The following is a 23,052-nucleotide window of genomic DNA, read 5'->3' as shown; positions in this document are numbered from 1 at the left end:
TGCTGCTCGCAGGCTTTCTCTAGTTGTGGCGAGAAGGGGCTACTCTTTGATGTGGTGCACGGGCTTCTCATTGGGTGGCTTCTCTTGTTGCACAGCATGGGCTCTATGTGCATGGGCTTCAGTAATTGTGGTGCATGGGCTCAGTAGTTGTGGCTCATGGGCTCAGTTGCTCTGAGGCATGTGGGATCTTCCCCCCATGCCCCCTGCATTGGCAGGCAGATTCTTAACCACTGTGCCACCAGGGAAGTCCGCTTACGTGAAGTTAAATGAATCACAGAGATGGTCAGTAGCAGAGTTGGTTCCTGAGTCCATGTTATCTGATTCCAAGTTGTGTTCATCCCACTATATCACAGTTGCTCCATTAGTCCTAACAGTATTTCTTGTTCATAGAAATAAACTCTATAACGGATTTAGGTGAGTTCCTTCATGTATTTTCTGAAATTAATAACATATTGCTCCAAAGGTATTATCTTCCCATTCACTTCTTTTGAATTTTCAATTTTTTCCCCAACATTTTGAAAATGTCTCCAATTAGTACTGTTTTCTAGGGAAAAAGAAAGTGAATCTATCTCTGAGTTTCATTTGCTTTTTCCTTCAATAAACATGTTTTGGTTTTCTGATATATTCAAGGCACTGTGCAACGTGATGTATGCAATAGTCACAGCCCTCAAGGATACTCCAATTTGAGAAAATAAGATATGTACATAAATATCTTTCAGAAAATGTAGAAAATGTGTCATAAGAAATGTCTAAATAAAGAGTTGTGGGAAGAAGAATATCCACATAATATTTTTATATCCATATTCACCAAAATGCTAATAGTGGTTATCTCTGGGGGTAGAATTTTTAATAATTAAAATTTTTGTTTTGCTTATCTGCAGGTTTTAAGTTTCTAAAAGTAAATATGTATTCGTGGAAACAAAAAGGAGGAGACATACTTGATTTTTTGAAGTGCTATGGAAGTTCAAAGGAGAAACAAGTTCCTTCGTAGGAGAGTGGGCTGGGGAAGACCGGCTATGGCAAGGACATTTAAGCTGAAGGGATGTAGGTGGGGTGAGGAGAGTGTGCATTCTGCATGAAGAGAACCACATTAAACTAAGCATGAAATCAAGAAGATACAGAGTAACTGTGAGAAAGATGACTAGCTCAGCCTGTTCAGAGACTAGTATGTGGAAGACAGCACAGGAAATAAAGTTTGTAGGCTAGGGCCTGGAGCCCCTTAAGTGCCAGGTGAGGAGGTCAGCATTTCAGAACTGAGATATCCCTGGAGGCTAGAACAAACACATCCAACGTGCTGGGGAAAGCTCATGGGGCAGTAATTCTCTAACAGGAGGTAGGACTACAACAAGATACAAAGGCAGAGCAGAATGTTGGCAGGCTATGGTGATAAGAACAGTGGTAGCCCCTGGGTGATCAGTACTTAGCATCAGGAAGGTCAAACAAAGACCTTCCTCTAAGAAGGCCCTGGGGAAAAATGGGAGTGTGAGCACAGGAACTAGGCAGCAGTAAATAGGCAAAGTCCCAGGGACTGGAGGGGTAGGTTTTACAGCAAGGTGATGACTTAGCAGTGGAGCTGCCATTCAAGGGAAGACTTCATTCTTAACAAGAACAGAGACAGCAAGGGGCTGAGGGTTTACAGAGGAAGAAATCAGGGAGAGAGACTGGAAAATATATGTGGGAAGAGTGATCAAGATGATCCTGAGTCAATATCTTTTCAGGCAGGGGTTTCTCACATGCTGTAGAGGACGGTCCTGAAAGTCGAAGCTGAAGACTGGAACCATGAGCTGGCCAGCTGGGCACTTTCTAGAAAAATACAGAAATAATACCTTAATTATTGGTATGAACATATAAACATACCTACTTTTTTTCTTGGCTTTGCAAATACTTGGACTAGATTCTGTACAGAGCAATTTTTTAAAAAACGTATAAGCCCCAAGGTAGTCATAAATTGGCATTTTCTTTCACTATTTCAATTATTATCAAATATTACTTCATAACTCTAGGTTTACCTTTTAGACTCCCATTTTATTCTTTTTTTCTAGAGTCAGAGATCATGCATGATCACTCTAGTGGCCTTCAGTGGTAGATAGGGCTTGAGGCTTAGGCCTCACCCCAGCAAAACCTTTAATTTTAGGGAAGCCAAACATTAAGTATTGAGCCTTCCTATTCTCACCTTCATGCAATAGGACGTCCTGTAGAGGTTTTCTTCCCTTTTCCCTTGCACGTATAGTATTGGCTCTGCCACTGCCAGCGTGACATCTGGCAAGTTCCTAACCTCTCTGAGCCTTAGACTCATCTGTAAATTATATTCAGGAGTTGAATTATGACTTAAAAGATATGACAGCTCTAAACTTCTAGGATCCTGATCCAATACTAAATTAAACTTAATAGTATAATTAATTCCTAAAGTTCCAGAATATTGAGCCCATGGAGGAGAAAAGGCTCTGACTAATAAAACTGTTGAAAACAACTGGGATAAAGAATGAATTTTTTAAAAATTATTTTTCATTTTTAGCTGCCCACTACCCCCAACGTTTATGTAGTGGAATTCATTAGGCTTTCTACATTTAAAAATCATAACATTCTAAATGCTTCACAACATTGGGCCACTGGGCTTGAGTTAATCGAAGTTATTTTGAAAGGAAGAATCAAGCTAACACTGAAGATTTTCCTGAATGTTATGATTCTGAACTGATGACAAACCTGTGAAGCACTGAACATAGCTCATTTTGTGATTTGCATGGCTAGGCTATTTTAGAATTGTTGGCATTATTCCTAATAAGACATTCCCAAGTGGAGAAAGAATGATTCATAGAGGATGAGGTTTAAGTGACAAGAGCAATCACAACAAACTAGAGAGATTAGAGAAGACAGGCATCTTCAGAAACGAAGTTTTAGGGGTATTTGGAAAGGAAGAATGTAAGACAAGTCTTCAAAGAATGTGAGACAGAAATATGATTACCCTAACTCCCTGAAAGCCTAATTTTAATTACATATTAAATACACATTTTTTGGAGGGGGGGGGCGTGTAAAAACGCAGTTTTTGCTTCTCTCGCAAGCCCGGTTTCTTGCTTTCCGGGTGTCTCAGGGGTTTCTGTATCAGGTTAAACCAGCCCGCCAGGTTCAACTACTCTGCCATCACACCCTAGGTGTGCTTTGGAGCCACGAAGCACACAGAGAAAGGTAGGGCAGGAGTATGAATATTTAAACTACAGAAAGAAAGGGAAGGTATACCTGAGACTGATGGAGAGAGAGGGAAGGAAGAGTGCTAGGCGTATGAAAAGAGAGTGCAAGGAAGAGGCAGCAGCGTTGGGGTTGGTTTCACTATCTCTCGATTTGGGACACTGGCGGTTCGAGTTTGGCGGCAGGGAGGGGCCCCGCTTCCTCTGTACAGTGCTCTTAGGTTCTCCCTATTGCGAAAGGACGGCCAAGTTCTGAGGCAGGTTCTCTGCGTAGCGCACAGCACCTGCGCTTTCACACGGCGGGGAGGTTCTCCCTGCGACCAGGTGTTCTTCGGCCCTCCTCTCCTCGCCCTGGAAGGCAGATTACATCATCCCAACCTGAGCAGCGTGGGATGTTTTCCCCTTTTCAAACTCCTGCTCTCCGGAACGCCAACTCTCGTTCCTTAAGTGAGCCGGGATGGAGCTTAATGTTTCCCCCGCGCAGACTAGCCACGAGGGAGGGCGCTCCAGGATGCGCCTCATTTTAGCAAAGAGGCTATTAAATGACCTAGGGGGCTACTTTTTCTCGCATTTACGAGCTACGGCTACACAGGAACACACGGCCACCCAAGCCCGTGGCTGCGCCTAGACCCTCAGCTCGACACGCGTGTGAAACGCGGCCCGAAGCGTCCTCGCAGGAGCCTGGAGAGCGACCGAAGGAGGAAAACTCAGGGTGTTAAGGGGCTACTCCAGCATGCCGCGCCTGCGCAGTCACCAGGCAGCGCCTCCCCACGGGGCGTGCTCGTAACGCCGCGCACCCTATCAGACGGCCTCAGGGAGCGCGCCCGCGGCCTCGCCCTCTCTCGCCCCTCCCCTCCCTAGTCTCCGCCTGGCCTTAGACTGAGGCTCGGAGACCTAGAGCTCCACTCTTCGCCCCCGCGGGCCCCCACGCCCTCTAGTGCGCGTGCGCAGGGGCGGGCCGCAGGGCGAGGGCGCGAGGGGAGGGCGGGCGTACGTCCTTGCGTGCGTCTCAGGCAGCGCGCACGCCGGCGTGAGAGGGCACGGGGAAAAGGTGGCTCTGGCCGGGGTGGCTTGGCTTCCTGTGGCTATGTAGCTGAGCTCGTCGGCTCCGGGTCCTCCTTGGCTGCCATCGCCACGTCCTAGCGCGGAGCTGCTGCTCGGGAGAGAGACTGTCCTCACGCCCGCCGCGCTCCCTCGACGGCCGAGCTTGCTCGCTCGCCCGTGGGAGCGTCCCGGCCGAGCAGCCCTGAGGGGGAGGGGAGGCCATTTTGTCCCGACCGACTCCCCGGAACCGGGCGGAGCGGCTGGGAGAGGCTGCGGAGCCGCGGTCGCCGCCCTCGGAGGTACCGGACGCCGCCACCGCCGGGGCTTCCTCGACGAGGCCGTGCCTAGGTCGCCCGCGCCCTCTCGAGCCTTCCTTTTTCCCACGCTTGCCTGGTCCTCCGGCCTGAGAACGCCCGAGCGAGGAGGAGTTGGCCGTAGTGAGAGGGACCGATCTCTTGGGGCCGCCGGCGGCGAGAGCCTGAGCCGCTCCTCCCAATGGCGAAGAAGACGTACGACCTGCTTTTTAAGCTGCTCCTGATCGGGGACTCGGGAGTAGGGAAGACCTGCGTCCTTTTTCGTTTTTCGGATGATGCCTTCAATACCACCTTTATTTCCACCATAGGTAAGACCTGTGGGAGGATGGTGTGCGGTCTCTGCAGCTGCAGACCGTTTCTTTTACTCCAGACATCTTGCTTCCCGTAATATATGCCTTTGTTTCAGTGATTCCGATTCCCAGCGACAGAGCCAAGTTACTGTTTGAATCGGCCTCGAGCTTTCTGGGGCGGGGTCTTCTCAAGCTTGCCATCCGGCCTTTTGCTTTCAAGTCTCCCACTCCGCTCAGTGCCTGCTGTTACAAAATATGCAGCATTAACAGCGTTCCAGAATCCTATTCCTTTAAGCGTCTGGATTGGCTTTTTCCATGTTTGTGTGGCGTTACTAGGTGTACGATATTTGTAAGGGATTTATTTTGGTGGTTGGGATTGAAGCACTAGGAGTCATTTGGTAAAGGCCTGAATTTATACTTCAGTGTAAAGAGGAGATTCCATACGGTCATAACTTAGAGTAAACTTGAGGGTTTGTGTGAGGAATAATTAAGGCAGATTAGAAGGGAAAAGTGAGTTGCTCCGCGTTGACTAATCCATTGATGTGTCAAACAATCGGAGGCTCTTCGTGCTTGGGGTGGGACTCTCTGGCATGTTTGCTCACAGTGCTTTTCGAGACATCAATAGAAGCAGCAATCTAATGGAGATGATCAGTTTCTGTCTTCGAACCCGAAACAATGAAGTTCTCCCTTCTATTTTACGCTAGAATTTACAAGGAAGTGTCTTGGGACTTCTAATGTACTTTTCACCTGATGTTTCAGAATTATTTAGTGTGAAAGGAAAAGCCAAAGATTGACATTTTAAATTGGTTTCTCTTTTAAGAAAAGAAAAGGGAAGGCTCTAGGAAAGTCCCTTTTGATTTTGCTGAGAAAATTTAGGGGCATTAACACGAATTGTGTTAAATGAGTTGTATGCGAAACTCTTTTTTTTTCCCCACACACGATAAAAACCTTAAAGGACCCATGGTTGTCTCTGTCACTTGGGGCCTAGCACACAGCGTTGGGGCAGTGCAATGAAATCCATTTTTAAGTGTAACTAGCTTTATATTGAGATGATTTTTAAAAAGCAACTGTAGTCTTCTTTGAACTCTGGGAATTGTCAAAATTAAGCTGATTTCAAACAATTTATAGCATTCAGAATCATTGATTTGGGTTTCTTCTGATAAATATTTGCCAGCTACTTAATTTCTTCTCATAAAACAAATTATACTGAAACTAAATTGGGCAACTGATCATTTTAACTAGATTTTGATTTTACTCCCTGTTTTGGGGGAAGGGGTCATTGTAATCATTTCCTGAGTTTCATGCTGCTCTCTAGACCTGTCATAAATTTCATGAAACTTAGAACTTCTTTTCTGCCTGTAGGTTAGCACTTCCTACCACTAAGTTTACTTTTAATATTCCACTTTTAGCTGTAGCTGGGTGGGTCAGGTGGTTAGATAGTTCAGTAAATATTTATTGAGCACGTAATGCCAGGCAGTGTTTTAGGCACTGGCAATAGATTAGTGAACACAATAGACCTCTTAAGGAATCAGTCTAGTGAGGACAGTCACAATAATGTGTGCAAAGTGCTACAGTGCGGGTAAGCATAGGACGGAGGACTGACTAGCCTAAATTGGGCTTGCATGTGGATGATGTCTAAGATGAAGTCTGAAGGACAAATAGGAATTGGACCACAGGGGTGGGGTAGGGCCTTTCTGGAAAAGTGAGCATAGAATAAACCTGTAGTAAGATCAGGAATTTAATTCATGTGGTCAACTTTAACCTGTTTTAGGGGGTGGAGAGTAGGAAGAAAAACATTAACTCCATCTGCTCTTGTCTTTTTGTAACGTGTGCATACCCACAACTAAAACCCAATCGTGTAAGAGAAGGACATCATCTTCTTGTGTAGTCTTTTTTTTTTGTTTTTTTTTTAATACCTTTTTTTTGGCTGTCCCGCGTGACTTTTGGGACCTTAGTTACCTGACCAGGGGTTGAACCCACGCCCTCTACAGTGAGAGCTGGGAGTCCTCAGCACTGGACCGCCAGGGAATTCCCTTGTGTAGTCTTTTTATTAGGGAAAATGTGTAATGATTTTGGATCAGACCTGCTGGGTTGGAATTCTAGTTCCACAGGTTACTAGTTATGGGACGTTGGCAAGTTAATTAATCTCTGACTGCTTCAGTTTCTTCTTTAAATAGTGTTAATAATAGTACTTAGAACATAAGCAGTTGTTGAGATGAGCTGTATGTATTTTATGGGTGGTTGTGAGCAAAGCGCCTAGCATGGTGCCAGGCACACTGCAGGAGCACAGTGCCTGCATATTAGATACATGGAACTTGTGACCCTTACGCTGCTGAAGTGGGGCAGGACAAGTTACTTTATGGATTGAATGCCCTGCATGCAGTGGTCACGGCAAATATTTGTTAGTGCTCTGCTAAACAATTTCACTTTAGGCTGTGAAACTTTCATATTTAGACATAAAAGTATTTGATATGTGTGATATTTTGATGTATAAGATATATTGAACAGTGTAAGCTGAGAGGTAGATGAATACATGGGTGTAAAATTCTGAGTACAGCTCCAACACATTGTATGTATTAGCTCTGTGTGCAGGTTTAGAAGTCTGCTGGCCTTACACCAGTGCTATCCAAAAGAAATGTAGGTGAGCACAGGTAAATATTTTTTTAGTAGCCACATTTAAAAAGTAAAAGAAGTATTTAATACTATATTTTAACTTATGTTATCCAGTCTTAAAATTTTATTATATAATCAAGATTAAAAAATAGTTGAGACATTTTACATTCCTTTTCTCCAGTGTGTTGTTATATTTACAGCTCATCTCAATTTACGTTAAGCACATTTCAGGTTCTCAATAGTCACATGCGGCTAGTGGCTACCATATTGGACAGTGCATGTCTAAACAGTATAAACTAGGCAGTTGGCTAACCTGCAGGTGATTAGACATACTTGGGATATGTACTACTTTTAGGACATTTTAAATTTCATCAGTTGACTGGGATTTTTTTGTTTGTTTTTTGTTTTTAATTAATTCATTCTTAGGCTGTGTTGGGTCTTCATTGCTGCACGCAGGCTTTTTCTAGCTGTGGTGAGCGGAGCTATTCTTTGCGGTGCACAGGCTTCTCCTTGCGGTGGTGTCTCTTGTTGCTGAGCATGGGTTCTAGATGTGCGGGCTTCAGTAGTTGCAGCACGTGGGCTCAGTAGTTGTGGCTCACAGGCTCTGGAGCACAGGCTCTAGTAGCTGTGGCGCATGGGCTTAGTTGCTCCATGGCTCATGGGATCTTCCCGTACCAGGGATCCAACCCGTGTCCCCTGCATTGGCAGGCAGATTCTTACCTACAGCACCACCAGGGAAGTCCCAACTAGGATTTTTTTTTTTGTTTTGCTTTGCTTTTTAAAAAATCTAGAGCATTCTCTAATTATGAATGATATTGAAATTTGAGTTGTCATTTAATTGTTAAAACCTCTTGAGGATTGAACAGAAGTAGTTACTTTGCAGGTGTTCAGTAGGGCCAAACTGCCAATATAATGCAGGCCCTCATTGTTATTATTATTATTTTTTAAATAAATTTATTTACTTAATTCATTGGCTATGTTGGGTCTTCATTGCTGCACAGGGGCCCTCTCTGGTTGTGGAGAGCAGGGGCTGCTCTTCATCGTGGTGCGTGGACTCCTCATTGCTGTGGCCTCTCTTGTTGCGGCACACGGGCTCAATGATTGTGGCACACAGGCTTAGTTGCTCTGTGTATGTGGAATCTTCCCAGAAGAGGGCTGGAACCCGTGTCCCCTGTGTTGGCAGGCGGATTCCTAACCACTGTGCCACCTAGGATGTCCAGGCCCTCATTATTTTAGGCACAGTCATTTTAGTTACTTATTGGTTATTGATTCTTGGAAGAAATAATTTTTATAGGCTTTTGGTGCTTACTTACAGTGCTCACCCAGACTACTGTATTTAAATTTTTCTGTGTACTTTCGATTCCCACACATGTATATCAGAAATTGTGTATGATGTTTACGGTCAGATTTATTTCAGACAGTTATAAAAACAAATTACTGGTATGTTCCACACTCACCAATCTCAAAGTGAATCCAAGGGCACTAGAATCATAAGCTGCACAATGGCAGAGGGCTTTTCCTTTTTTTTCTCTTTTTTTTGCTGATATGCTAAGCACCTAGAAGAGTCCCTGCATTTAATGGGTGCATGATAAATAATGAATGAAAGCAGGCAGGCAGACAGGTAGTAAGTATAATCAGAATCCTCTACAATTGGCTAGTTTTGTTTTATCATTTCCTTCCTACTTACTTTCTGATCATTAAATATGTGACGTAGATTGAGGTCAGATTTTACTTAAGAGTATTAGCTGTTTGGCTAATAGAGTAATTTTAGGGTAAAACTTGTCTTGGAAATTCAGATTGAGAAGTATTTGCTAAAGAGAGTTACTGATTTTGGATGAGCACATCTCATTGGCTGAGTTGGCTATAACCCTGTTGGCAGTATGAGCTCAGAAGAGCATTACCCCTAGTGATAGGGTAATTACCTGGACTTGTCCCAAAGCAGAAATTTTCAGTGGGCTGTTTTACTGAAAGTGCTACTTTTTGGTGGTGTTAACCTCCTTCCACCCCTAGACTTCATATTACTTTTTCTGTAGGAAATATCTTTCACTGGAAAATGAAGTCTCTGGGTTCCCTGTAAAAAATTGGTAAAGGCTCTTGTCTCTGGGAGAGGTATAATAAATGTGCCCTTTTTGTTGTCTTTCTGAGTGTTTTTACTAAGCATTGGAAGAGTAGGATGGTTCCACTAACATGCATTTAAGAATTGGTTTATTTAATTGAACTGAGCCCATTTTATATGGAGAGGCTGCTTTTTAGAGAATTAAGCAAAACCTTTTTCATATTAAACGTGTCTGGACTTTGCTGTGACACCCAGGCAGTGGCTCATGCTTCAGGAATGCCAGTGTGTCTATGGAATTTATTTCATTTGAACGTGTATTTTTAGGACTGATTAAAAGCTACACAGACATTTTCCCAAAGAAGATACACAAATGGCCAGTAAACACATGAAAAGATTTTCAGTATCACTAATCATTGGGAAAATGCAAATCAAAACCACTTTGCGATGTTACTTCACACCCATTAGGATGACTGACATCAAAAATGAACTTTGTCATACAGTCATCTGTTAAGAGTCCCTGCTTTCAGTTCTTTTGGGTATATACCTAGAAGTGGAATTGCTGGATCCTATGATAATTATGTTTTTAATTTTTTGAGAAACCACCATTGTTTTCCACAGTGGCTGCACTGTTTTACATTCCCATTAGCACTGCACCAGCGTTTTATTTCTCCACATCCTCACCAGCATTTGTTATTGTCTGTTTAGCAGCATTATTCACAACAGCCAAAAGGTGGAAAAAACCCAAATGTCCATAGACAAATGAATGGATACACAAAATGTAGCATGTATATACAATGGAATATTATTCGACCTTAAAAAGGAATGAAATTCTGGTAGGTTTTACAACATGGAAAACTGAAAACACTGTGCTACGTGAAACAAGCCATACACAAAAGGACAAATATTGCATAAAATCACTTATGTGAGGTACCTCGAATAGGTCATTTCATAGAAGAAGTAGAATAGTGGTTACCAGGGCCTAGGGACTGGGTAATGGGAAGTTATTGCCTAATGGGTACAGAATTTCAGTTAATGGGGAATTATTGCTTAAAGGGTACAGAGTTTCATTTTGGGAAGATGAAAGAGTTTTGGAGATGGATAGTGGTGATGGTTGCACAGCAATGAGAATATGTTTAATGCTACTGAATTGTATACTTAGAAATGGTTAACATGCACAAAAAGACATACTGCAGAATTCTACTTATGTGAGGTAAAGTTGTCAAATTCTTAGAAACATAGGGTGGCAGAAAGTAGAATGATAGTCTGCCAGGGACTCAGGGGAAGGGGAAATGGGGAGTTGTTTAATGGATATAGAATTTTAGTTTTGTGAGATGAAGTTTTGGAGATCTTTTGTGTATCAGTGTGAATGCACTTAACATTACTGCACTATACACTTAAAACTGGTTAAGTTGGTAAATTTTTATTTATTTTTTTACTGCAATTAAAGAAATGATTTAAATGGTCAGTTTTATGTTATGCACACTTTACTACAAAAAAGCCCAAAAAACAAAATCTCTTTGCGACACTTGACCCAGCTCTCTATAAGAGCGTGTTTCATGTGATGGCTGCTGTTAACCAGTGGTCTTTGAGTAAAGAGTATCTTTTAAGGTACTTTCCCAGCTTTAGTATTACTGGTCTGTACTTTCAGATACTGAAGGCAGGTTTGTATTTTTGTTGTGTGTACCTACATAGAACTCCCTGGAGAATTAATACAAGAAAGAACCCTGCAATGAGTTTTAAGAGTCAGGAAATTGAGACTGATGAGGTGAAGTAACTTGCAATAGATTATATAATTAATTAGTGAAAGAGTTTTGACTAAAATCCAGATCCAGTCCTGTGTATGGCTGTGTTTCTCATCCTGAGAATTTCATTGTTTTGTTTGAAGAAATTAATGATAGGATCATTCTCCTACTCATCAATTTTAATTTGCAAAGTGGAGTTGCAGTGGTTTGCTGTTGTTTTGTCTTTGTTTTGACAGAAGTGGGAAAGTAACAAGTCTCAGCACCAGATATCAAGGGGTTTGTTCAGCTTTCTTGTACTTTGCAAACAGAGCATAACACAGTAGAGCTAAGCTGATAATGTTAGAAATAATTATTTTCTTTTCAAGAATTATGGTGTATAATGGTATACGAGATGTGGCAAAGGAAATACTGATATTCCTGTTTGGTTTGTAAAAGGGAAAGAATGTGAGGAGAAATACTAGCAATCTGTTTCAACTTTTAACAGAACAGAGTTGCCCAGTCAGCGCTGTGGTAGCAGCTGTGATTAACAGAGACATAGGGGCTTGTCGAGTGTTGATTTACATACAAGAGACTGTTATTTAGCACAAAATATAAATTTGTGAATAGCTAAGAGATCTGCATTGGAAAACTGCCTACGGAGATGGTTAAGTCATAAAGGTAGAGTGTAAAAGAGCTATAAAGAGTGTTGAGAACATTGTCTGAACCCTAAGACTGATAGAAGTCATGGATTTGCTTCCTTCAAAGAGGTGAATATTGGGGATTAATGGAATAAGCTCTTTATATTTGGATTATAAGAAAAGGAATTTGAGAAGATGACTAGAGTAAAATTTCAGTGAAGAAAACTCATCTGAAGGGAAATCTCAAATAAGAGAAAAAATTTCTTTGAAGATAGTAGTACCATATATTTTGAGTTAACAAGCAAAAGTGATTGCTTGATGTTTATCCTTCTTTCCAGAGATGAAAAATCATAATTTTGAGGAAAACAGCAACTGGTGATGGAACACTAAGTTTCCAGCATGACCCAGAAACAGAGCATCCAAGGTTGTAAAACATTAGAAAATGGAAAAAACCATTATTCTGGAAACCGCAAAAGTACAGTGTATCAAAATCAGAACAGAGGACAGTGTTGATTTGTTTCTTTCATATCAATATCAATGCTTATGCAGGCTTTTTTAATTGACTTTTATTAAGGCAATTGTAGATTCACGTGCAGTTGTAAAAAAATAATACAGAAGGATCCTTTGTACACTTTACTTAGTTTCTTCTAATGGTAACATTTTGTGAAACTGTAGTACAATATCACAACCAGGATATTGTCATCTGTCACAGCACACCAATTTTATTCAGATTTCTCTAGTTGTACTCGTGTGTGTTTGTGTATTCTCTACAATTTTGTGACTTCTATAGGTTTGTGTAGCCACCACCACAGTCAAGATACTGAACAGTTCCAAGGGACAAGGATCCCTTGTGTTCTTTTTTAACTATACCCCTTTCCTCACTCACCCCCTTCTCTCCTCCAAAAATTTCTCCTCCATTTATAAAATTTTGTTATTCACAAATGTAATATAAATGGAATCATATACGATGTAACCTTTGGGATTTGCTTTTATTCAGTCGACTTAATTCCCTGGAGATTCATCCAGATTGTATGCATCAGTAGTTCCTTTTTTATTATTGAGTAGTATTTCATGGTATGCATTTCCCACAGTTTGTTTAACCACTCACCCATTGAGGAACAGTTTTTGGCTGTCATAAGTAAAGCTGCTATGATTTTTTGTGTAGAGGTTTTTGTATGATCATAAATTTTCATTTCTCTGGGATAAATGCCTAATAGTGCAATTACTGAGTCATATGGTAATTGCATGTTTAGTTTTATAAGAAACTACCAAACTATTTCTAGAGTGGCTGTACTATTTTATATTCCTGCAATAGCGTGTGAGTGATCTACTTTCTCTGCATCTCCACCAACATTTGGTAGTGTTACTATTTTGTATTTCAGCTATTCTGATGAGTATGTGGTAACAATCCCATTGTGGTTTTAATTCAAATTTCTCTGATAGCCAGAGGTATTGAAAAATCTTTTTATGTTGTTATTTGCCATCTGTATATTCTCTGGTGAAATGTCTGTTCATGTCAGTTGTCCATTTTCTAACTGGATTTTTTTTTTAAACTATTGAGTTTTAAGAGTTCTTTATACATTTTAGATACTAGTCCCTTGTTGAATATGTGGTTTGCAAATATTTTTTTCTAGTCTGTGGCTTGTTTTTTCTTCCTCATGTGGGCTTTCACACAGCAAAAATTTAGATGAAGTTGAATTTATTTTTCTTTTTATAGATCATGCTTTTGGTGTCTAAGACCTCTGTCTGATTCTGGATACCAAATATTTTTTCCATTTTTTTGCTTGTTTTGTTTTTTGTTTGTTTTTTTAAAGTCTCATGTAGTCAGTCAGTTGATACAGATGTTCTGAAGGCTTCATAGATCCTGTATGACGCTACAGGATTGAAAGTTGACTTAGTGATTGACTCATAATAATTTATTCTTTGCTTTCTGAAAGCTTTTTAAAGTTAATTTTTATCAGTGATATGTACACATATTTGAAGTTAAAGAAACTGCTGAAAGATTTATAGTAACAAAAAAAGCAATCTCTTGTCTCATCTCCATCTTCAGTCCTGTTCTTTAGAAGCATCTTCTAGCTCTTCTGTTATATACCTCTGTATTTTCAAGAGATGCTATACAGCCATCTCAAGTATTAATTTAATACTAGATGAAAATTTTAACCTTTTAAAATCTCATCCCACTTTTACCCCAATTTTTTTGTTAAATTGATACCCAGTGGTTACATTAATATGCCAATGTGAACATTCCCTGTCATGCCAAATAATCTGTTACAACTCTGTTTCCTTTTCTCTGAAGTTAAAAATTCTCCTTATTTGATTAATTTCCTTCACCCTTTATCAAGTCTTCCTATGTCCTCCAACAACCTCTCAAAATGGATTTCTGCACAAACCATTAGAGATATATGTATTTCTTCCTGGACACCACTCTTCTAGGTCTTTCTGCTTCTTGCTTCTCTTAACCTCTTCTCATGTGAGATACTGTTGTTAATTTATTGCCTTGGATCATATCATTCTCTAGAAGCTTCTTGCAAAAAGAGTACATGGCAAAAGAAATTTTTTGAGACTTTCCATGTTTGACAGTATCTAAATTCTTTCCTTTCACTCAATTGAAAGTTTGACAGGGCCTAGGATTCTAGTTTGAAAATAATTTTCCCTTAGGATTTTGAAAGTATTTTGTCTTTTAGCTTCTGATGTTGTCGGCAAGTCCAGTACCATCCTGATTCTTTACCCGTCATCTATGGCCTAGTTTGTCTCTGGAAATTTTTAGATTTTTAAATTTTTTGAAGTCTTGTTAATAGATTTTTGAAGACTGAGGTATACCTCAGTGGGTGGGTCTTTTTAAAAATAAGTCCATTGTTTGCTGTACTTGGTGGACCTTTCCAGGTCCTTAACTTCTTCACATTTTCTTGCATTTTTTTTTTCCTTCCAATGATTTTTTTCCCTTTACATTCTGTTTTTAGTTGGATGTTGGGGTTCCTGGATTGATTGTATAATTTTCTGTTTTCTGGCTTTGCTAATTCTTTCTTTCTGGGAGATTTCTTTGACTTTTTTATTTCACCTAAAGATTTTATTTCAGCTGCAATATGCTTAAATTTCTAGTACTTTTTCTTGTTTATTCTTTAAAATTTATTTTTTAAGCATTCTGTTCTTGTTTTGTAAATACAGTATCTTTTCTTGGAAAGTAGCTTATTTAACGTTTTCTTCTATTTCTTGACTCTTTTTCCTTCAAGTTTTCCATGGCCACCCTCCACCCCCACCCCTATGTTGGTTTTATTCTGTATTTTATTTTAGAGGCCTTCCTCAAATGATTGGTGATTTCAGGGTATACATTCATAATTAAGAATGGGTTGTTGAATCAGCTGTACTTCAATAAATTTTTTTTTAAGGTACAGAAAAAAAAAAGAATGGGTTGTTGAAAAGGTGTTTGTGAGCTTCATAAGCATGGGTGGGGCTTTTTAATCTTCCTGGTTTTAGTTTCATCTCCACACTCCACCAAGCTTCTTGCTCCTGAATTCAGAGTGTGTCATTTTCAGATTTTCTAGAGAATAAATCTTTAGACTCTTGCTAGGTCTTGAGGAGTGGTAATATCTGATTATGTGAAATGGAGGCTAGGTCTTGGGGTGTCCTTATATAAACCTTTAATCAGGCCCTCACTTTCTGCCTGGTACCTGATACCTTGTATTGCTAAACCTCCTATTGAGCCATGAATTGGCTTGCTCCTCATTGGTATCTTCTTCAGTGGATTTTGAGGTGGTAAACTGCTTCATCTGTTGTGGTTAGTTACATTGTCTGTCCATTGAAATGAAGGTAAATTATTTGTATTTTTTGTTTTCCTTAGTGTTTTGGAGAGAAGGGATCAGAAAGATCTTTCTCCTCTTGTTTAACTGGAATTTGATGTAATTTTTGACTTCAAGTGATTTTTGACTCTACTTTTTAACTCATAGCATCCAGTAGAATTAGGGGTGGATGATACTTTGCTACTTTATTTGTAAATATCTAGTCCAATCTCAAAATACTGATATTTTTGTTATTTAGGATAATCAAATGAATGTAGTAGGGAATCAGAGTATTCACAACAGCACCATTTAAAGGAAAGCTTTAATTTAGATGCATAATTCTTGGCTGATTTACTTGGGGGGGGGGTATTTTTTGCTTTTTGAACAAAGGATGACTGTAGGCTTAAATTTCAGTCTTTTGCTCTTGATGATGCTTCTGGAATACTGACCAACAGATGATTCAGCAAATTCATAATCTGTCAGAGGATTGCAGTGTGTCCTATATATTATAGCACTTGGCATTGAATGATAAGGTATCTCCCTCTTGATTTTTAGCTGGTTCGAAAACTACTAGTAAATATTTGTCCTTGTAAAGTGTGAGTAGAGTTATTCTACCTCTAAATATATTCTTAGACTTACTAAAATGCCTTTGTATTCTTAAATTAGACATTAATGGGTATGTGTGAATTTTTAAAAAGTAGTGTCTTCATATTTTTTTGTGTGGGGATATGTACTCAGCATAATTGATGGACAAGAGTGCTGTGGAAGGTAAATGTAATATAAAAATAATTGTTCAAATATTAGCTCTTTGCTTAAGTGAATAAGAGTTCTAAAAACTTTTTTGCTTCTTTTGGAAAGCTTCAGACCTACAGAAAGGATACTTATTATTATGAATCCCATTACATCCTTCCTCTAGATTCACCAGTTGCCAATATTTTGCTACATTTTTTTTAAAGGTTTGAAAGTCAACCCGTATTCTCTCTCTTTTTTAAAATTTATGTATTTATTTACTTATTGTGTTGGGTCTTCGTTGCTGCAGACGGGCTTTGTCTAGTTGCAGCGATCAGGGGCTACTGCTACTCCTCGTTGTGGTGCACAGGCTCCTCGTTGCCGTGTCTTCTCTTGTTGCAGAGCACAGGCTCTAGGTGTGTGGGCTTCAGTAGTTGCGGCACACAGGCTCAATAGTTTGGCTCATGGGCTCTAAAGCGCAGGCTCAGCAGTTGTGGTGCACGGGTTTAGTTGCTCCTCGGCATGTGGGATCTTCCTGGAGCAGGGATTGAACCCATGTCCCCTGCATTGGCAGGTGGATTCTTAACCACTGTGCCACCTAGGAAGTCCCTACATTTGCTTTTATGTCTCTTTAGATAGCTTATTTTGTATACAATGTGGTGTCTGATTCAAAATAGATTAAAGATCTGTATGTCATAATCATTTTTCAAAAATAAAGTACAAAATTAAGTATAAGTCTTTGCACTTGCTGTTGAGGTTTTACAATGTGTTAGGCACTCTCTGTGAGCACCAGAGATGCAGTGGTGAGTAGTACAGCTTGGTTCCTGTCTTTGTGGAGTTTCAACCCTAGTGGAGAATTTTGAAAAGTGCACTAAAATAACACTACTTTCTCAGCACCTAAAGTTAGAATCTGATTCTCTGATTCTCAGTATCTTTGCTGCTCTTCTAAGACATTTAATATTTGTGGGAAATACAAGCTTTATGCCCTTGAAGACACCTTATTTTTCTGTTCTGTTTTCTTATCGTACAAAGTTATGTTTGCTATACCTCAAGAAAGAGAGCTTTTTTTTTAAGGTGTGGAATTTTAAACAGTCAGCTCATGATACTCAGTGTATCTAGAGACTAGTCTTCCATTAACCTCTAAATGTAATCAAGACCAAAACAGTATATTCACAAATCTCCTAAATTAAAGCCACACATAGTACTTGGTGTTTTCTTAGTGCCTTAATGACTTTGATTTTTAATTCCATTTTATTACTCCCAGAAGAAGCAGCAGACTTTTACTGTGATGCAGGTGATGTGTCCAGTCAGCAGAAATGAGACCAGATAGACATTTAGGGAGAAGACCTGAAAACTAAAACAAAGATTAAATATTGTATTACTGTATAATACAGTTATAGATTGGTGAATTGATTATTGTGGCTGATGAGAAGTTCTTTTTTTTTGGCCATGCCACATGGCTTGCGGGATCTTAGTTCCCTGACCAGGGATTGAACCTGTGCCCTCGCAAGTGAAAGTGTGGAGTTCTAACCACTGGACCACCAAGGAATTCCTCAGAAGTTCTTTTATTTTCAGTAGTCTCTGTCAGGATAGAAAGCTTGATAAATTTGGAGCACATAATAAAGGATGAGTTTTGGTGCCTTATGTATGTATAATCAGAGTTTAACTTTTGTGGAATAATTTTTCCACAAGATGCTGATTAAATTGTTTATTACAGTATAGTGAAATTATTTCTTGTAATCAAAAAGAACTTAAAAAATTGGGATGCATTGATGGAGAAGTGAAGCCTGAAGGTGAATATATATCCAAACAAAATTATGAGCCTGGATGAGGTAAATTTAAAATTTATTCACTAGTTCTCAAATATTAGGATTGTTGGAGGATTATCCTTTAAAATGTGAGTGAACTAGTTTGGGGGATAAGTATAAGGATTCTTTTTTCATATTGAATGAAACATTTACAGAAGTAATTTTTCTATTTTAAATGGACTCGGAAGGGGTCTGCATAAATGTGTGAATATCAGGACCATAAATAGCATCTTAATGAAATTTAGGCTTATACCTAAACTCCAAGATGGAGTTCCATGAAGTCAGCCGTGGTCTAAACTTCATATACCTCCCTCAAGAGTAGTGGGCTTTTTGGGTAAGTCAGACAGGGTTTAACAGTTTGTATTTCTCTGTATAATAAAATATTCTAATAAAAATATTTAATGGTAATATTTTATATAACACGGGTAACTATAAGTTAAGCAACATGTGGACTTTTTCTTTTGTGGTGTATTTGTTACTAATGATCAGTGTGTGCTTAAGGGAATAAAAATAATTTCAGTGTTAACCTGATAAACTCAAGTAACTAATTTTTACACTATAATATCATGACTTCCCCCTCCAATTTTTCTTCAATTTCTTTTCTGAAAAACTTTTTTTAATAAGATGTCTATATGTAGGTGCCACAAATTACATGACTTTTTCTTTTTCTTTTTCTTTTTTTTTTTTAAAGACACAAGGGATTTTAAACTTTCTTCTTTAGCTCCTGGCACATGCTTTCTTGAGCTGATTTTTACTTTTTTTTTTTTTTTTTTAGGTTATGCTTTTTAGGAGGCACTGTTTAAATCATTGGTGATGAAGCTATATATATATATGTTAATGCTCTTACTCTTTGCCCTAGGTTGTGGTCTTCCTATTAAATGATGATTTCCAACTCCAGCAGTGATTTAGTTAAGCACAGTTTGCCTTTCAAAACTTCCCTCAGTCTCAGGTTAACATCCCCTTCCTTGACATTCTGTCTCCCTTGGAATGCTTGAGCCCTCTGGAATACTTTAGCCCCTCCTGAGTGGACTGTTTCTTCAAACATTTTGCCTTTTTTCCTGGTCTTATATTGAATTTTAGCATATTTACTGAGTTTAAAATTGCTTCAGTGAGTGAGAGTTTTTTAGGGCCTGTATTTTTTCTTTTTTTAAAAAGATTTATTATTTTTTTATTTATGGCTGTGTTGGGTCTTTGTTTCTGCACACGGACTTTCTCTAGTTGTGGGGGCTACTCTTCGTTGCGTTGAGGTGTGCAGGTTTCTCATAGTGGTGGCTTCTCTTGTTGTGGAGCACGGGCTCTAGGTGCGTGGGCTTTAGTAGTTGTGATGCATGGGCTCAGTAGTTGTGGCTTGTGGGCTTAGTTGCTCCAGTTGCTCTGCAACATGTGGGATCTTCCCAGAGAAGGGATTGAACCCCTGTCCCCTGCATTGGCAGGTGGATTCTTAACCACTGCACCATCAGGGAAGCCCAGGGAACTGTATTTTCAAATACAGTTTGTTTTATTGTCTGCCGTTAGGTGAATTTGTTGGTTGATGGATATGAGTGGCTAGAAAGAAAGAAGTGGCAGTCTTAAAACATGAATTTCAAGGAAAGTGTTATAGCCAACTTAATTTCAAGAGTAAATAATTAAAAATTTTTGTTAATTTGTTCTTGACTCTTCTACTGTAAGACACAGCTTCCTGAAAGCAACGGTGTCATTGTGCCTGCTTGGTATTGCATGATATATGGAATGATATATGCAGTGCAATCGTGCATATGTTGTTTTGTAGATTTTGAAATGTACCATGGAGTACTGTTACAGCTTGGCTCATTCTCCTTGCTATTTGTCAGTTAAATTTTCTCACATAACTGCCATGATCTACTTCACTGGATGATTTACTTTTAAGACAATATTTGGCTTTCCTTAACCATTGAATTTGAACAATCTGGGGGGGGTTGATTTTCTTTAAAAATGATGAAGAATGATCCGTTTTTTGGAGATACACAGTGACTGTGAAGACAGTGTTTCCAAAGTGTGGCTCTCTTAACAGCAGCACCAGCAGCACCATGGAACTTGCTGGAAATGCAGATTTTCATGTTCTGCCTCTCATCTGTTGAATCAGAAACTCCTTGGGTAGGACTCAGCCATCAATATTTTGACAGAGCACTTCAGATAATTTCCATACAAGCCAAAGTTTGAGAACTAAGGTTGTACTATTAAATACATCACAGAAATAGTTGTATTTTACTTTTTTCCCTCCCCCCACAGTGTATCTTGGAGCTCATTCCTCATGATTAGATAATTTCTTCATTTTTTTTTTAAACTGCTTTGTAGCGTTCCATTAGATGTATCCCGATTTAGTCAACCATTTCCCTATTTATCAACACTTTGGATCTGGAGCATAAGGCATTTAGAAATTATGTGGTGCCAACTGTGACGGACCTTATGTGATCTGGTAGTAAGCTTTGTACTTCATCCTGTAGATGGGGTAGCGAGTGGCAGAATTAGATTCATGCTACCACTGGCTGGGTGAATTGGTGCCACTAACTTAATTGTTAAGTGTTGTTGGTGCCACTCCCACTTAGGGAATATGTGAGTTAGGGGCAGGTCTCATGCGCATGAGGATAAGTTTTTTTAACCAAAATGCAAAATTTGAGAGCTTCCTTGGTGGCACAGTGGTTAAAAATCCGCCTGCCAGTGCAGGGGACACAGGTTCAATCCCTGGGGCGGGAAGATCCCACATGCTGTGGAGCAACTAAGCCTGTGCACCACAGCTACTGAGCCTGTGCTCTAGAGCCTGATAGCCACAACTATTGAGCCTACGTGTCACAACTACTGAAGCCTGCTTGCCTAGAGCCCGTGTTCCAGAACAAGAGAAGCCACCTCAATGAAGAGTAGCCCTTGCTTGCCGCAACTAGAGAAAGCCTGCATGCAGCAACGAAGACCCAAAGCAGCCAGTAAATAAATAAATAAATAAATATTTTTTAAAAATGCAAAATTTGAGAAGTAGTACATGGTACATATTCCAAAGGTTTATTGGAGCAAAAACCGTGAGTATTTTGGGATTATGATTATCATAACTAGTCAAATAATTTAAAAAATAGAACTACCATATGATCCAGCAATCCCACCTCTGAATATAGATCCTAAGGAATTGAAAGCAGCGTCTTGAAGAGATATTTGCACACCTATGTTCATAGCAGCACTTGTTAAAATAGCCAGGAGGTGGAAGGAACCTAAGTGTCCACTGGTGCTTATCAGGAGCTGGGGGAAAAGGGGCAAAGGAGGGTTGTTGTTTAATGTACATCGTTTCAGTTCTGCAAGATGAAAAAGTTCTGGAGATCTCCTGCACTACAGTGTGAATATACTTATTTAACACTACAAGAATAGTGCACTTAAAAATGCTTAAGATGATAAATTTTATATGTGTTTTGGCCACAATAAAAAAACCCCATCACAACTAGGTTGGGATTGCATAGCATACGTAGTAAGTCATACCACCATGGTCATCTCCTAAGCTCATTCAGTACAGGTGTACCTCATTTTATTGTGCTTTGCTCCCTTGTTCTTCACAGATTCTTCACTTTTTACGAACTGAAGGTTTGTGGCAACCCTGCCTTAAGCAAGTCTGTTTTTCCAACAGCATTTGCTCACTTTGTGTGTCTGTCATATTTTGGTAATTCTCACAATATTTCAAAACCTTTTTCTTTATTATTGTATTTGTTATAGTGAAAAGTGATCTTTGATGTTACTACTATGACTTGTTAAAGGCTCAGATGATGGTTAGTATTTCTTAGCAATAAGGTATCTATATTAAGTTATGTACATTTTTTTTAAGACAGTGCTATTACTGAATAGACTACAGCATTGTATAAACATAACTTACATACACTGGGAAACCAGAAGATTCATGTAACTTGCTTTATTGTGATATTTGCCTTATTGTGGTGGTCTGGAACAAACCCGCAATACTTTGAAATATTATGAGAATTATCAAAATGTTAGAGACAGGACGTGAGCAGTGCTGTTGGAAAAATGATGCCAACAGAAATGCTTGAAACAGGGTTGCCACAAACCCTTCAGTTTGTAAAAACGCACAGTCTTTGAAGCACAATAAAGTGAAATGCAATAAAACGAGGTATGCCTGTACATTATCTCAGTTCATTCTCACAGTGATCTCCTGAGGAAATTTGTATATCCCCATTTTGCTAATGAGAAAGTTGCAGGTTAGGAACATTAGGTAATTGAGCCAAGAAAGTCACACAGCTCATAAGTGGCAAAACCAGAATTGTTAACCCTAGTCCCTCAGACCCTAAAGCCCATATTCTTTCCAGTCCATTATACCAGAGAAGCTGGAATTAGAGACTTTTATAAAAGTGAAGTCATTTAAAAAACAAAAAAACCCAGAACAAAACAATACTGGCCAAACCTGAAGTATTGGTACAAGGGCTGCCATTTTGTGACTCAAAAAAACTTTATTGAAAAATATATTTTACAAGAGTAATTTCTTTGGGTGCATAATTTTGGGGGTGGTTATAAACAGACTAGGTATAGTTTCTTCATACACAAAGAATTTGATTTGCTTTTCATATTTCTAGGTTGAAAGAGCTGATACTTGGCTGAGATTTTTTTTTTCCATTTATCTCTTTTGTTGGTAATTTTAAGCAGCCATTGCTTTTCCCAACATCAAACATGATACCCCTTTAAATGGAACTCACTGAAACATCAAAATCTCTTAACTACCAACAGCCTAAGGTTCTAGGAGCTTTCAGAAAAGGGATGGAGTTCGTTTCTATATGTGACATTTTCTTTGGTTTAGAATATTTTTATCCTGTGGTAAATTACTGTAGTAAGTGCCTTTACTCCTGGGTCAGGAAAGTGATTTCCAGTAATAGGTGCATC

The 23,052-nt window shown here is 39.4% G+C and overlaps 1 protein-coding gene across 1 annotated transcript in view; it reads left to right on the top strand.

Moving 5' to 3' along the window:
- The first annotated feature begins 4,188 nt into the window (after positions 1-4,188).
- The window catches only part of RAB10 (RAB10, member RAS oncogene family), a 66,293-nt gene continuing 47,429 nt past the window's right edge, over positions 4,189-23,052 (top strand). The window contains exon 1 of the mRNA XM_057741455.1: positions 4,189-4,848. Within this exon, the coding sequence (XP_057597438.1) occupies positions 4,722-4,848 (127 nt within the window). The 5' untranslated portion in view covers positions 4,189-4,721. The remainder of the gene's footprint in view (positions 4,849-23,052) is intronic.

This window comes from Hippopotamus amphibius, chromosome 7 (assembly GCF_030028045.1).
Source record: "Hippopotamus amphibius kiboko isolate mHipAmp2 chromosome 7, mHipAmp2.hap2, whole genome shotgun sequence".
Lineage (NCBI taxonomy): Eukaryota > Metazoa > Chordata > Mammalia > Artiodactyla > Hippopotamidae > Hippopotamus > Hippopotamus amphibius.
This window is presented reverse-complemented; position numbering and strand designations above follow the sequence as displayed.